At 47.8% G+C, this 15668-nt stretch overlaps 4 protein-coding genes across 4 annotated transcripts; 1 reads left to right on the plus strand and 3 right to left on the minus strand.

Moving 5' to 3' along the window:
- Positions 1-497: 497 nt before the first annotated feature.
- LOC117853806 (U-box domain-containing protein 39) lies at positions 498-2539 on the plus strand. The gene has a single exon (XM_034736093.2). The coding sequence runs from the start codon at positions 736-738 to the stop codon at positions 2308-2310; it is 1575 nt and encodes a 524-aa protein (XP_034591984.1). The 5' UTR covers positions 498-735; the 3' UTR covers positions 2311-2539.
- Positions 2540-3360: 821 nt separating this feature from the next.
- Positions 3361-5815, minus strand: LOC117853807 (uncharacterized). Its single transcript, XM_034736094.2, has 6 exons — positions 5546-5815; positions 4948-4983; positions 4656-4857; positions 3905-3983; positions 3702-3819; positions 3361-3582 (listed from the first exon to the last, which is right to left on the minus strand). The coding sequence occupies exons 1-6, from the start codon at positions 5710-5712 to the stop codon at positions 3555-3557; spliced, it is 630 nt and encodes a 209-aa protein (XP_034591985.1). The 5' UTR covers positions 5713-5815; the 3' UTR covers positions 3361-3554.
- Positions 5816-8405: 2590 nt separating this feature from the next.
- On the minus strand, positions 8406-10156 carry LOC117852220 (protein JINGUBANG). Its single transcript, XM_072293109.1, has one exon. The coding sequence runs from the start codon at positions 9730-9732 to the stop codon at positions 8506-8508; it is 1227 nt and encodes a 408-aa protein (XP_072149210.1). The 5' UTR covers positions 9733-10156; the 3' UTR covers positions 8406-8505.
- A 3914-nt stretch (positions 10157-14070) lies between these two features.
- LOC117852219 (uncharacterized) lies at positions 14071-15566 on the minus strand. The gene has a single exon (XM_034734218.2). The coding sequence runs from the start codon at positions 15564-15566 to the stop codon at positions 14358-14360; it is 1209 nt and encodes a 402-aa protein (XP_034590109.1). The 3' UTR covers positions 14071-14357.
- Positions 15567-15668: the final 102 nt, after the last annotated feature.

Genomic DNA, 15668 nt, shown 5'->3' on the forward strand with positions numbered 1-15668 from the left:
ATGGTTCAAAATAAAAATGATCATTTTGTTAATTTGGTTAGGTGAATTGTACCAACCCATCCAGAATGAAGCCATCCCACTTAATACATTATTCTACTATTAGGGGTGAACCATGCAGTACAAGCAAATTGGTTGGACTCCACCATCCAGAATCATCCGTACATACATCATATGGTGTATGCAACCAAACACACCCTTAGTCTTTGTGAAACTAATCCCAAGAAGTTGTAATTTCTGGGTAGTTAGGCACAAATAATTGTAGTTTTTTCTTTGGCAGTAGATGATAGAGTAGCAGTTTCTTACGACACGTGTTGCAATAGTTTGCAGATTCTTGAGATTTCATAAGGAACTCTTTTAAGCGCAACTCAATTCAGTGGCAATTCTGTACTAGCGACTTTAGAGATCACCGTCGTTTTCGCATCCGTGCCTGAGCACGGACTTCAGAGATCACTGTCATTTCGGTCGACACTTAAGTGAGAAATAGGAGCCTATCGCAATCATGAACTGCAGAATGTGCACAGACTGTGAATTCGGTTGAGATTTTTCCTTCGTTTTTTTGCTATTTCGTAGCCTCCTTTGTTTTTACATGATGGCATGGGGATGTTGAACCTTCTGCCGGTAGCGCGTAGCGATGGCGAGTGACGACTGACGACTCGCACTAAAAGCCCACGACTCGCACAACTGCAAAATCACGCAGACAGCTGAGACGCTCTCGACGACTTCACCCCCGAGCCCATGGCGACGGGCACCCGCCGGCCCTGGTGGGCGCCGCCGCCGTCCACGGTGACGGCACCCCCCTCGGCCCCGCCTTTCCCCTCACCGCCGTCGTCGTTCACGGCCGACCCGCCGGAGGAGTTCCTCTGCCCGATCTCCGGCTCGCTGATGGCGGACCCGGTCGTCGTCCCGCCGGGCCAGACTTTTGAGCGCGCCTGCATCCAGGTCTGCGCCGCGCTCGCCTTCTCCCCGCCCGCCGTCGCCGCCGACCTCGCCGCGTCAGTCTCCTCCTCGTCCCCGCTCGTGCTCGTCCCCAACGTCGCGCTCCGCACCGCCATCCTCAACTGGTGCGACCGGCTCGGGCTGCCGCACCCGGCCCCGCTGTCGCCGGACACCGCCCACGACATCGTCTGCCGCCTCATGCCGCCTCAGCGCGAGGACCAGAGCTCGAAGCCGCAGCAGCGGCCACAGGTCGCCTCCTCGGTCCGGTTTAGGAGGCAGAGCGTCGACGGCTTCGCGCAGGAGCCCAGCCCCAGGCAGAGGGGCGACGCTCTGGAGGAGGAGATCATGGCCGTGCTCGGGGCGGAGGGCGCCACCCCCGCGGAGCAGGCGTCGGCGATGGCGTCGCTGCGGCAGGCGACGCGGGAGAACAGGGAGGTCAGGAGGCAGCTCTGCACGCCGCGCCTCCTCGCGGCGCTGCGCCCGATGCTGCTCTCGGCCGACGCCGGCGTGCAGTCCAACGCGGCGGCCGCGATGGTCAACCTGTCGCTGGAGCCCGAGAACAAGGTGCGGATCGTGCGATCCGGGGCGGTGTCGCCCCTCGTCGACGTGCTCCGCGGCGGCCACCCGGAGGCGCGCGACCACGCCGCGGGCGCCATGTACAGCCTTGCCGTGGAGGACGAGAACCGCGCGGCCATCGGCGTGCTCGGCGCCATCCCGCCGCTGCTGGAGCTCTTCGCGGGCGCGGCCGGCGCCGCCGCCGCCGGCTACCGCGCGCGGCGCGAGGCCGGGATGGCGCTGTACCACGTCTCCCTCTCCGGGATGAACCGGTCCAAGATCGCGCGCGCGCCGGGCGCCGTGCGGACGCTGCTCGCGGCGGCGGAGGCGCGGGACCGCAGCAACGAGGCCGACGCCGCCGCGCTGCGGAGGCTGGCCGTCATGATCCTGGCGAACCTGGCCGGCTGCCCCGACGGGCGCGCCGCACTGATGGACGGCGGCGCGGTGGCCGCGGTCGTCGGGCTGATGCGCAACGGCTCCGCCGCGCCGGGGAGCGCGGAGGAGGAGTACTGCATATCAACGCTGTACGGGATGAGCCGGGGCAGCATGAGGTTCCGGGGCCTCGCGCGCGCGGCGGGCGTCGAGGCCGCACTGCAGCCGGTGGCCGAGGGCGGTGGCGGCGTGGGGCGGGACATGGCGCGGCGCACGCTCCGGGCCATGCGCGGGGAGGACGACGAGGCGCCGGTCACGGCCACCGGGCTGCTCGGCCGGCAGTGGGACGACGGGAGCGTCGTGTCGGAGGGGCTCGTGTCCATCCGGCGGCCGCCGCACCGGAGCAATTACGCCGGGCCGTCCGGGTCAAACACGACCCAGTTCTGAAAAGTCAAAGTCTTCGTTTCTGCACTCTGTCTTGCTCCTTGTTGCGTGAAGTCTTTGGAAGTCTATTTGGCATTTTGGCTACCATAACAGAAAAATATGGTATGGTCCTTGTGTTGTATAAACTGTAAGGTTGATTCTTTTGTTTGAACTGAAATGTAACTTTATTTGATTTGTGCAGTTTTTGGGATTATGTCAAAGTGTAATTGAGAATAGAGAAAAGATTTTATTATGGTCCTGTGATTCTAATATGGAATTGACCTTATGCAAATTTAAGCCCTATTTGGAACACGATTCTAGCATGAACAAGGCTGCTTCTTATGGGATTTCTATTTTACAATCCCCAACCGTAGTTCCACTGCCTTTTTTTTTTTTATAGAAAAGGTTGTCTCATTCATTCAAACAATGTTTCAGAGTTTACAATGCCATGAACACAACCAGGGATACAATGCCGGTAGACAAGCTCACTCGATCTAGCCAACAAATGAGCCACCTCATTTGTTCCATTGCGTTGTGTGAGTGAGTCACAGGTGCTCTGAAGGAGCTTTCAGACACGTGCATACTCCAACAATGTTCAGGAACAAATATTGTCTTCGCAGTAATGACTAGTAAAGGATCAATGATTAAGTTGATTCCATCACTTGAAATGTTGGTCTATTGGCCATTACCTCACCAGATCTGAAGTCAACTCTTTGCTACGTTTCCGTTAGGGACAACAAAACATAAAATTCCCGTACTTGCGAGGAAATTTAAAGAAACATAAGGATAACGTTACAATACTTTCAATGCATAGTTATATTTCTCATTTGCTTACATGTCAACAGTGCAACAAATTCCATGAATGTTCAGATTTCAGGATAACAGTTTCAAGCAAGTTTCAGACAAAAAGTTTCATAGAGATTTTTCAGCATCTCCCAAGAGTTCTAAAGAACTTTCAAGTAAATTTCATCAACATATTATGACCCCCGAAAAGACTCTTCCTGGTCAGGTGACCAATGCCAATTTGATCAGTCAAACCTTGGAAATTGTAGGATACAGATCAAGAATGCATAGTGCACACAGAAACTAGTTCTCTTTTTTCCCAATAAATTGCTCACGAAGATGTGATGGGCAACAATATCAACAACCAAAACACTAAGTCTATTCAGTGCACAGAGATGTCTTTACACTATGAACAGTATGAATTTCATCTTTAAGAGCATGCACAAATGAGGTATTGATCCGTGATTCCGTGAAGCATTATTTGCTTATGAGGACATCACTGAGTGCTGATTCCTGCATAGACCGAATGCATGTTAAATAAAATGGTTCTGAAGAAACGAACTACAAATTGACTTGTATTAGAGCAGATACAAAAGTACAAGCTCGGATTTTCTAAGGTCTTGCATGCTCACCTTCCGAATTCAAGGTACTGGGAGGGGGATATGGGTTTAGGACCCCCAAACCAATCAATCAAAAATATGTTCTCAATTTCCAATTTGAAGATCTTGAAATGATGGTTCTTTGGCCAATCTATCAAACAAAACATATGGTTATTGAGATAATAGATCGGATCAATAACCTCTCTGCACATGCATGATTAGAAGTATGCATTTACCCTTCATTTCAGGATGTTTAGTGAAAAGTGCTGACTTGGCCAAATCTGCTTCAGGTGACTGAAGGTCAACCAACTTCAACTGCAAAGGACAGTAAATGCCACTTCATATCACGATTTTACCTTTAAACAAAAAGAAAGTTACAACATAATAGAGTGGGCTCTACAGCACGCAATAATTAGCAAACCCTTAAGTGTCAATGCCCATTACAGAAGGGTATTAAAATGTCTTGCTTGCTCCTCTGCTTATTGCTAGTTTGATAAATCCATGCATGATAATTTACTCCACCTTTAGTCCACATCCTAAGAGACAGTTTCAGCAACATAGCTTGGAAGGCTCAACAAAAGGTTTTCAGTGTTTGTATGATTATAGAGGAAATCGACACCAAGTTCTACCTATATAAGAGTCTGCTACTTCCAATGTTGGCAATGTATTTAATTTCATTTCCTTTTTCGAGAAAGTATCCCTGTTCTTATTCTTAGCAATATATAAGTTTAATAGTGGGAACACACAAGCCTCTACAAGTGTGCAGCTTATAACCCTTTCAAGGGTGACAAAAAGCTACTAATGAAAATTCAATCCTGTCAGTAAGTATCGATTCCAAAGAAACTTTAGTTGTGAAATTCAAAGGTAGAAAATAAATAGAGCATTCTAAGTTCTCTTGCCACCAACACCAAGCAATATATTTTACAGGAAATTAAGCTGCAACTGCAAGTGAACAATCATCTTATCATGGTTGTAATTTGTTAGTACCTTTCCATTAAGAGTAAGTTTTGCACAAGTAGGGTTTTCAGGATCAATCTTCCCACATGTCCCGAGAGGGAATTCGCTCAGGGTGAAGGAGGTCCTTTCGTCCGCCAGCGCATCTCGTGCAGTAGGATCCAAAGTTGTCAGGTAGAAGTATGGGATTCCATGGCCCTCACCAGGTAACCCATCACTATACGAAACTACATTGCTGTACATTTAAGAAGGCAAGAATAAAGTTAACCAACCAGAAGAGAGTATATATGTTGCCAGTTTGCAGTACTGAGACAAGAAGGAATACCCAAATGGAGCCCCGTTCAAATCACTTGATATTGTGCTGCAAGATGTGATCAGGTATTAGTGAATAACCAACCAAATAGATTATTGATCTACAATTATCTCTGAGCAACAAACAGAATAGAGCAAATCTATTAAATTACAGTTCTACCACGCAAGGTAAAGAATGCAGTGATGCTAGTTATGTGATGTTCTACAAATAAATCAATTGTGGGTTATCTTCAGTCAATTTGCATATTGGGGTAGTGATTTACTCAAAATCTTCATCTTTTAGGGAAAATCGGGTCACTTGACGGTCAAACCAGTCTTTAAACTTTCGAAATCTGAAGTTCTGAACAGGACTGCGAACTCCAAAGCAAGCAATAACATGGTTCCGTGCAATTCGTACACATTCTCAGCACTTGCCGGCACTAGCTAGGAATTCCGAATTCGCATCAACAAATTTCCCAGCTAAGCAGCGGTAGTTCCCAGCTTCCCATTCGATCAAACGAACACATGCTGCTACCTCTAAGAAGAACACCTGTTGCTAAAGGAACTAGCTGCGGCACCAAATCGCAGCGGTAAAATAAGAGAAGACGGGTTTGGGCGGAACTGGATGGGACCTGAGGACACCCCACGTGTTCTGTGCGGCGAGCCACCTCGCGGTGGCGGTAGCCTCGGAGGGGGCAGGCTTGTCGTCGACGATCGGGCGGGCGGCTGAGGCCGGCGCCGGCGGCCGGAGGACGAGGAGGAAGGCGGCGGCGAGGGCGAGGCGGGCAGGGGAGAGCATCGCGATTTCTTCCTTTGGCTGTCAGCTAATCGGGCTGGGGTGGGAGTCGTCGAGTTCGATGTCTGATGTCTCGGCTTCTTCAGCCTGTAGCGAATCTCTTTCCCCCGTGGTGGATGCGACGAGACTCGCCTGCAGTTGGTGCCCTGTGTTGAGTCACTGCCGTGTGGATCCGGGTCCACATGACAGGGAACCAACTGCAGAGGATACCTGTCCGGTGGATGTGGATAGGATCGGAGGAGCCGGACACAGCTGATGAGCTGAAGCTGAGTGATGGACTTGGATGCCACGAGATGAATTTTTATTTATTATAGGGGAAAATCGTAAAATCAATTAACATTACTTTGAAATTCTCCCTCCAAAGTTGTTTCGTTGCAAATGCACACCTCTTACTTCACTCTGAGGCAAAAACTGTGCACTGCGTGCTTGTCAATTTCACCTTTTTTCCCCTGATGTCGCAAATGATTCGCGGAGGCAACTCAAAATCAAAATAACATAATTGGCTCTTTTTTTGCAATATTTTCTTAACACATATTTGCATAATCCCATTTAATCCAGGGTAAAAGCTTTGGGGTATGTTTTGGCTTGCAACTTTGCTACACTTGTTTAACTTGTGGCCAAGATAAATGACGCAAAGGTAGCCAAAGAAAATCATGCCATAATTTCATGCCTAAGGTTCTATTTGGGGGGAAGTTACTAGTTGTTTAACATTGTGGCAAAGTGAAATGACGCACAACTTAGAGCTTTTGAATTTTTTTGAAAAGCTGCTGCTATTTTTTTTCTGAAAATTCAATACAACTTTTAAAAAATATGTTTAGCTTTCTGAGCTCAAAAAGCTAAAAAAACCTTAAAAAACCGAGCTTTTAAGTTTTCCATATAAACTCAGCTTTTTCGAACTTCTGATTTTTCGAAAACTGCACGGAAAGTTTGCTGTTTGTTCGAGCTTCTGGCAGAGGGCCTCAGTCATATCTAAGAGAATCGTGCCATAGCATCATTACCAAGGGTTTATTTGGGAAAAAGGATTAGAGCCTCTTTCAAACTAAAGGATTCTCAAACGTAGAGATAGAAAAAAGAATAGGATTTTGAGTTAGTTGGTAGTTGCAATTCTACGTGCCAATAGAATACAAGCACTTTCCAACCGAGGGTCCGGAGATATCACATAAAAAATAGGAATGTAAGAAAAGATATAAACTCAAAGAGGTTGGACCCCACATTAGAACAACTTTGAATTCAGATGAATTCGCCTAGGAATATATAAATTTTAGGATGGCCAACACTCTTTTGTTACAAAGCTACTTCATGTAGGATTTAAACCCTACAAAATTCCTACGCCAATATTTATATGCGGAGGAACTTAATTAAGACAAAGACTCATTTCAAGGCAAGCAACTTAACAAAATGGGGCTATTTGCAAAGTTTAGTGATATCCTTGCCTAGTTCCAAATTTTAAGTCGTTTTGACTTTTCTAAATACATAGTTTTTGTCATGTATCTAGATATAGCGTTATCTAAGTGTATATCTATTGACACCGGATTTTGACCAATCCTATAAATTCGGAGTACGAGATAATTGGAGTCACGTACATCAATAAGAAGCTAGCATGCGCGCACATGGGCATGGAGTCCAAATCGGCTTCATTGGATTGATCGGCAAGGAGAGGTAAGACTGATATAAAGGAAAGGCCAGCATGTATGGATAACAATGATTAGAATATACAACATGGATTCTGGTGCACTTTGCATGCCATACATGGGAGGCTACCAGAATAATTATGCATGCGGCCGATCTTTGCATGCACGGGAGGTTGTTTTATAGAATAAAATATTTAGAGATAGAGTTGGGTTAGTTAGAGATAGAGTTTTTTATTAGAAAAGATTGTGTACGTGACTTGCCTTGTACGTGGTTAGATGCCAATTATGTAACATCCGCCCTATAAATATAAAGGGACGTGGCCATTGTAATTTTCATTACACGATCAATACAAACACATGTACCTTTTCGGCTTCACGCCATTGCATTAGGAGTAGAAGTAATGTAGCTTTCCGACGAGTCCCTTCTAGCAAGCTGGGCTGTATCGACTTCGATCTCCGGCAAGCTGCAAGTTTCGTCACTAGGTGTTCTAGGCTTTAACCATCGGACGTATCGTTGTGGTTTCGTCTAGTTTCATATACCAGTTATCGAGTATCTTGGATCTTTGACTTACGACGCATCACTTCTGTCTCGATCTACGGTATTCACCAGTTATCCCGCCTTGATTAAGATTGCGTCGGCTGATATTTATCTGTTCTATCGTCTTGCCGTTTACAACATATTAATTGTTATTAATTCTATCGGAATAGACGATAGATTTGTTTTTAATAGCCTGTTGCATCTTAATCTTAGTTAATAATGAAGTTAAACTTTAAATTCCTAATGCGTCTACGAACAAATGGGTAACTAGATTTCCAAAAAAAAATGAGCTCTTTCGGTCATTCAACATGCTGAGCGAGTGAGAACCAAGCACAACTTAATTGGTTAGTAAAGTTTGTTATACCTTCTACTCATCAAGGATGAAGCTCAAATTTTATGTATTTGTTACGCCCGATTTTTTTATGTATTGTTTGTCTGATTAATTAATGTAGCATGCGACGTGCTTTTTGATGGAGAAGTGTATGCAATTGATATTTATAGGACAGGCGTTTATATGCGTGGCCGCGTTTTGTTTTCTAAAAAAATACTAAATCTGTCATCTCGAAGAATATACTTGTGTACACATAGCTACGGAGTACACCTCTACCGCTAGTCTATCTACGGCACTCATAAACAAGAAACGTTCACCCTCCAAATCTTCACGTCAGAGTCCAGCGATCCGCTGCAAACATGAGCTGCAGAGCAGGAGCAGCACCCGTCGCACGAGCCATCGTGATCACCTCCCGATTTCTTCACCAACGTCAAGCTCTTCACTGCTCCAGCATGGCCGTCGAGCACGGCCAGACAGGTGTAGCCCGCTCCTGCCGCTCCCCTCCTCCACACTCTCACCGTCCTGTCCGCCGAACCGCTGCACACCACGTCCCCGGCGGCGGCCACGCACAGCACGGCCTTCATGTGACCCCTGAGCGTCGCAGTGGCAGACATGGCACCACCGCCTGCACACCCCCAGACCACGACGGAACGGTCGCACGCGCCGGAGTAGAGCACCCGCCCGCCGACACCCAGCGCCAGCGCGTTCACCGCCGCCTTGTGGCGCTCCATGGTGCCGACCAGCGCGAGCTTCCCCTGCCGCCCCGGGCGGCGCCTCCACGCCTTGACCGTCCTGTCGGCCGAGCCCGTGTACACGCTCCCGTCGGCCGACACGGCCACGGCGTTGATGGCGTCGTCGTGTGCCGCTGCGATGGACTCGGCGCAGCGGAGGCCCGGCAGCCGCCACGCCTTGAGGCTCCGGTCCCACGACACGGAGTACATCTCCGCGCCGTCCGGGGACAGCGCGAGCGCGGTGACCGCGTCGGCGTGGCGCACCCAGGTGCGCCTCCGGTGCCGCCGGACCTCCACGTAGTTGCTGGGGAACAGGAACGTCCGCAGGTGGTCGGCGGCGGTCGGCAGGACGGCGCGCAGGGCGAGGTGGTGGTCGGAGCTCCCGTTCCTCCGGGCGGGATGATGCCACACTCTGATCTTGCCGTCCTGGTGCGAGCTGACGAGGCCGTTGCTGTTGGCGATGGCACACTTTATGGAACTGTTGGTGACTGCAACCGTAGAGCTGGACTGCCCGTGCTCGGCTTGTCGCACGTCCATGGCCATGTCCAGCGGCCACAGCCTGATGTGCCCATTTGACGAGGCTATGTAGAGTGAGTCGCCGTCGATGGCGAGGCTGGAGACGTAGAACGAGTTACCTTTGAGGGTGGCAATGCACTGGTAGAGGCATGAACTCAAGCTTGGGTTCGCGGAGTTCTGCAAGGAAGGGCGATTCGATTGCGACAAGAATGATATGGTGTGTTCCGTCTCAGACACATCCTGGGCTTGGGTTTCTTCTTGCCTAATAGAACTCATGGAAAACCTGTCATTGGAGTCAAGAACTCACTGCATACTTGCAACCTGCATGTGGAAGCATAGAAAGAAGGTTATGATAAGCATCAGTAAGGCAGTGGGTTATCTTTATAGTAAGTGACCTGAAGGATGAGATCACAGTGCAGAAAGATCCAGCTGAGAGGTACTTGAGTGGGGGAAAAGACAGTCTGGAGCGCTTTAGATTCTGGGGACAAAACTCTTGGTAAAACGTCTGTGTCGACATAGCTACATTCAAATAGAAAATTATGCGCCTATATGGACTAGCTTTCACCGGATAATTCATGGCGACTTTCTAACAGGTAAAGGTGATCTAGGCTCCTCATTGTTCCTAGCAGAGAAACAGGTCTAGGGTCTGTCAAGAAATGCATATGCACACCTGATGCGGATTTGCCTTGCCGTGTTGGGAATACATTCAGCTTCCTTTTCTTCCTTGCCCCGCCCCGCCCCGCCGCCACCCCCCACCCCCCAAACACACACACTTTTTCTTCCATCAAAAGTGAGCTTGCAATGATAACTTGGGTGTAATTTGATCTGATCTCCATTGAAGCTCGTTTCAGAGTGATTTCAACAGATTTTGCTGCAGTGATATATTTTGTAAACATGGTAAAAGAAGAGAACTCTATGATTTGTTATCATATCAGATATTTAACATCAAGAAGCCCCATAACCAATGCACCTGGCAACAACTACTACTTAACGAGGCACATCAATATGACAATTATCTCGCACTCAAAACAAGTTTCAGGTAAAAAAGGGTATTCGATGCAAAGACATGGGGGCCATGTATCAATTTCCATTTACAGTTGAGGTGCAATTCAACAGAGCATTTGGACATAAACTTGTTATGAACAACATAGGGTTGGTGTTTTTCTTGAAGAAAATTGATGGAATTGTATCGCCAAAGCTCATGGACTCAGTTCCACTCAAAAACAGTTGCATAAAGCACTAAGCCACAGAATTTTTTAAGCTAAAAATTGCAATGGTTCTGCCCTACAAATCAAAACGATTCTCAAATGTAAAGAATATCCTAAAGACAGGATTAGCTACTTTAAATCCCTCAAAAACAGATTTTAGCTGCTTTAAGGTCTTCTGTCTGGTGAAAACTGTGCTCTCAAGAAGCAAAACTAAAAATTAATAGCCTAGCTGTGAGAAGAATAGAACTACTACGCTAGCTCGGGAAGGACCCCACTTGAAAAGCCCAATCGATATGTCACAGCACAAGAAGCAGACAGACACTAAACATGTTGCATTATCCATTGCTTATCATCAAGGACCGAAAGACATGATGCAACACAACAGCGATAAGATAGGCACTGCTAAAGCTAGTGCAGGAAAGCCTAGTGTATCACCAGATAAACACAAGCTCTGCATTCTCACTCTCACAACTAGTGAATTCTCACTTGACAAACAAAAAAAGACTCGTGAAGGAGAGGAGAGGTATGAAATTAATCAGGAGCCACTGCCATATGAAAAGTTTAGATCTACTGATCAGAACAAATAGATAAACTCTCGGAAGACTAGCAGTTGCTGAGTTATGAGATAGAAGAACTATGTGATGATTTCAAGCTTGAGGCTTAGCCATAAACAGTGAATAAAAACTTAAAATGTCGTCAACTTGTTCACACACATGTGCATGCACACAAGAGCATATGCACAGGATGATAAATTAGTATACTCGATATATTTAACTAGGAAGTTAAAGTGACTTTATGGAGCCTTTCAGAAGCACTCAGACAAGATTTGTGCCAGAAACAAGACCATAATTCTTGTCGAACTAGCTCAGCTCCTACAATTAACTTTCAATTCATGAAAATTAACATAAGAAAAGTATCATAAGTTCAACGGGCAGAAATGCATACATATGACATCACAGTATCAGCAACTGAAGCCAAAGACCAATAGTTGAACCCAATAATCAGTCATGTGAGAACAACTTACCATGCAACTTGAGAATTGATGTTAGACTTATCTTTCAGCAGAACTGCCTTCCAAATGTGAGACACTCATTTTGTGGCCTTCTGGTTTTTCTAAAGAAGCCACTGTTGATCCAGCTTGGGTCTTAGCATGTAAATTCTCTCCATGAAAGCAACACATATGACAAAGACAACACAGTGTTATAGGAGAGCCTCCTTTCTGCCTACCTCTCTCCTCTCTTCTCTGACCATGAGTGATTATGTAGTTGTAGGACAACCGTGCTAGACAACTTGCTGCAGAAAAGACACATGACTGGTGGTACAACTTGGCCATGGCCTATTAGTAGCAGGTTGAAATTTGTAAATTGCTTGTGATGAATCAAGAAGAAATGATGGTGATCAAGATGAATCCAATATTTTCATCAATTGCGATCCTACTTCAAATAATTCACTTCGGGGTTTTGGGCAGTAATCTAATCCACATACAGAAAATTATCTGTAAGCCATGATCTTCGCTAACTGGGGTTAAAATAACACTTTGGTTCTCTGCACTTTAGACTGACTGCAAGTTAATTATCTCGATGTGGCCAATGAAATGATTCTTCTTTCCTGGTGCATGATACAGTTGTCTGTCCTCGTCTCGGAAATTACAAGAAAATCCATATTAGGTATACTGTACACACATCATATGCGCATAGATATTTCTGGATAAGAGAGACTTTCCTGTTAGAATGTTTCCATAAATGACACTTTTCCAAGAACTTGCTATCATAGTCTAACATTCTGTTCACAGAATTGAAGTAACTCAGTTCGAGACTAATTTCCGCATTTCATTCCCATGAAACTTTCTTAAACATCATCATTTTTAGAAGGCTGACTGTCTATTATAATTGACTTACTGCACATGGTTCCATTGTCTGTTACTAGATCTATATCCAAAACTTTTGTTTGCCCTGTGATCGTTGTTATACTTGAATCCTTTGTGGTATGGTTCAGCAATGATGATGAGCTATATTTTGTACCTCAAACACGGTGGGATAGGAGCCACAAAAAATTCTGTAGATGTTTAAGCAAAAAACCAAGCATTATTAAGCAATAGAAACAGAGATAAAATAATTCGTTTCTTAACCATAATCATCATGCTCCCATGCTCATGCTCATGCAGTTTGCTTAAAAATGAAAATGAAGCATATAATACATTATTGAAACTAGAAGTGCACTGGACAAGTTATAGATGCCAAATCAATGATAGATAGAATTCATGTACACGACAAGCATGTCATCATTCATCAATGAATATTGTGTACTTGAAAAACATGGATCATTTAGTAGCCACAAATACAAATAGAATCAATCATCTTTGCTATGAGCACTGCAGGCAGTTCTGCAGGCAATCCTCAACATGCATTTGTAGCTGAAATATGAAGCCTTAATCCAGCATAAAAAAAACTGAAATCACCCAACAAGAAAGGACAACTTTGCCAAGAAACAATGGCAGCAAATAAAACTGCAAATACCTTTGCAATCTGTCATCCAGCTTCCGGAACCAGATAAATGGACATGATGAGCCCCCTCTGAATCTGAGTATCAGTAGATCTTGATTTTTTCGAAACACACAACCCACAAGGGCAGCATTCACACAAGAATGCAAATGCACTTGCAGCTATATGCTTCAGAAACCACATACCTAGGCACAACAACATCCTGTACACAAATGTTAAACTGTCCAATGACCCCTCCACCCATAGGGATACGTTCCTGCTTGCCAACGTCTCCTTAAGCCAATGGTCTAAGGTCAGTAATGTCAACATTGCAAATTGTGTGCATTGAATGCACTGAGAATACCAACAGATGCCACCATAGTCATAATCCCATCATCCAAACACCAGATCACCATTATTCACAGGCAGCTAATGCCTGGCAGGATAGTGTGCATCAGATTCCAGCAAATGCTCCTGCCCAAGTATGGCCAGTGGCAGTTGCCTCTCTCAGGGGATTTCAGCACTTTGCAATATCAGATTCTTAGCCTAGGATCTCCATTTCTTGTGAAGAAAAGATAACATTTTATCAACAAAATGGGTGTCAACATGAGCAAAGCCATGAGTCAGAATTTGGGCCTTCTCATCGAGGTAATGGAAGAAGAGGCTGAAACAGGAGCGGAGAGGGTTTGGGCAATTCCAAGGCTAAATATACCCGCCAATTCGCATTCAAATTCTCAGTGCATCACATTATGGAATAATCTAAAAGGTATGTATTGATTATTTCATTAGCAGTAAGAGAAGATTGATGTAACTCTGAACATATATATTTATGCTGCAAAACTGAACAAATTAAAAAATTATGTACTAAAAGAAACTAAAGTAAGTGTCAACTAGTTAGACAATATAGTAAGTGGAGAAAAAGCACATTGTTCTCAAAGTGGAACATGGGTTAACTTTATTTCTCAAAGATCTATCTGAACCCAACAAATTACAATATTATACAGATGTTAACTCTATTGTATGCAGATCAAACTAAGCAAGATATCTTTCCACATGGACAGAGAACAACCATTATCCAAGCATCAAAAAGTGAAGACTGTATTGAAATGAGGTACAGAAACACACAAACATCTCGCCACATCATTCTGCAGCTCTGTAGATGCCTTCCTCAACTGCAATAATCTACATCAAAAGCACCCCAATTCCAGCTGCATCACTTGGAACCAGGAGCGTGCAGCGGGATCTCGTCATGGGACTCCACCCCATTCGCCGCTGGCGCCGCTGTGTTGGTTATCCCTTCATCTTCCTTCTCCTCATCCGAATCCAGTGTGAACTGCGACATGATCGGCACCCCCTCCATCTGCACCTCCTTACCCAGAATCCTGTACCCGCTGGGTGGCCGGTTCGCCCTGGATAGGACGGCAGCGTACGCGGCCGCGCCAGCGATGACGAGCAGCGCGAGGTGTCCGTTGAACTGCAGCGTGGCGACAGACCGCGCGCGGTGGTAGTCCTCGTGGGTGCGGCACTTGATAGTGTAGTCGGCGCGGCTGGCGGCGTGGAGCGCGCAGCCCTGCGCGATGGCGCTGGTGAAGAAGGAGAACCCCATCTGCACCATCCAGGTGCCCTGCAGCGCCAGCCCGGCCGCGCGGGCGAGCCGCGGCGCGGCCTCCCCGGGGCGGTGCGCGGCGAGCAGCGTGGCGCCAAGGCAGAGAGCGATGGGGACGAGGAGCAGGTCGAAGTAGCGGTTCTCGATCCCGGCCGCGGTGGAAGGGCGACGGTGCGCGAAGAGGAGCAGCTCCTGGGCGAAGGCCGCGGCAAGGAGGAGGTCGAGCAGCGGGAGCGGCAGGGGCGCGGCGAGCGGCGCGAAGGGCGCGAGGGAGTAGAGTAGGAAGAGCGCGGAGGCGGCGAGCGTGGGGAGGGAGAGGTGGTGCGCGGAGACGAGCGCCGAGAGGAGGCAGAGCGCGGAGAGCGCCGCGGCGAGGAGGTGCCGGAGGTGCAGCGGCGTGGCGAGGCGGCGCGGGAGGAGCCGGTGAGGCGGGACGCGGACGGGCAGGGGCAGGGACTCGAGCGCCGCCAGGGCCAGGAGGCCCAGCCCGGCGCCCGAGTAGGCGAAGAGGCCCGGCATGGGGCGGGTGGGTGTGGTGGGCTCGCCGCGCGCCGCGCCGGTGGTCGAGGTCGTTGCCGGCGCGGTCGGGTGTGCAGCGGGGCGGCGGATCTGAGGCTGGGGAGGGGAGTGGGAGGCGAAGGGGGGCTGGCCCGGTTGGCAGCGAGCACTTGTCTTGGAGCAGGTGGTGAGACGAGTCAGTGGTTGGGTTGGGTGGTTGGCGTCGCGGTTTGCGACCGGAGGCCGGCTCGGGTGGCGACTTGCGCGGGTCGCTTCCAAGTGGGGTCCGGCTGTCAGCTGGGTCGTGCTCGTCGGCATCGCGGGCAGGGACCAGACACGTCTGACAGAAATACGTTTTGAGAGAAAAAACACGTAATCACGGCACAAACCCCATCCAAAGCTCGCACCTGAGTTGAGGCG

Source organism: Setaria viridis, chromosome 4 (assembly GCF_005286985.2).
Source record: "Setaria viridis chromosome 4, Setaria_viridis_v4.0, whole genome shotgun sequence".
In the NCBI taxonomy this organism is placed as follows: Eukaryota; Viridiplantae; Streptophyta; class Magnoliopsida; order Poales; family Poaceae; genus Setaria; species Setaria viridis.

Coding starts and splice junctions, on each gene's coding strand:
- LOC117853806 (XM_034736093.2), top strand. CDS start 736: ATGGCGACGGGCACCCGCCGGCCCTGGTGGGCGCCGCCGCCGTCCACG.
- LOC117853807 (XM_034736094.2), bottom strand. CDS start 5,712: ATGCTCTCCCCTGCCCGCCTCGCCCTCGCCGCCGCCTTCCTCCTCGTC. Junction 3,820..3,904: donor TAAACATCCTGAAATGAAGG/GTAAATGCATAC, acceptor TTTGTTTGATAG/ATTGGCCAAAGAACCATCAT. Junction 3,583..3,701: donor CAGTACCTTGAATTCGGAAG/GTGAGCATGCAA, acceptor CGGTCTATGCAG/GAATCAGCACTCAGTGATGT.
- LOC117852220 (XM_072293109.1), bottom strand. CDS start 9,732: ATGAGTTCTATTAGGCAAGAAGAAACCCAAGCCCAGGATGTGTCTGAG.
- LOC117852219 (XM_034734218.2), bottom strand. CDS start 15,566: ATGCCGACGAGCACGACCCAGCTGACAGCCGGACCCCACTTGGAAGCG.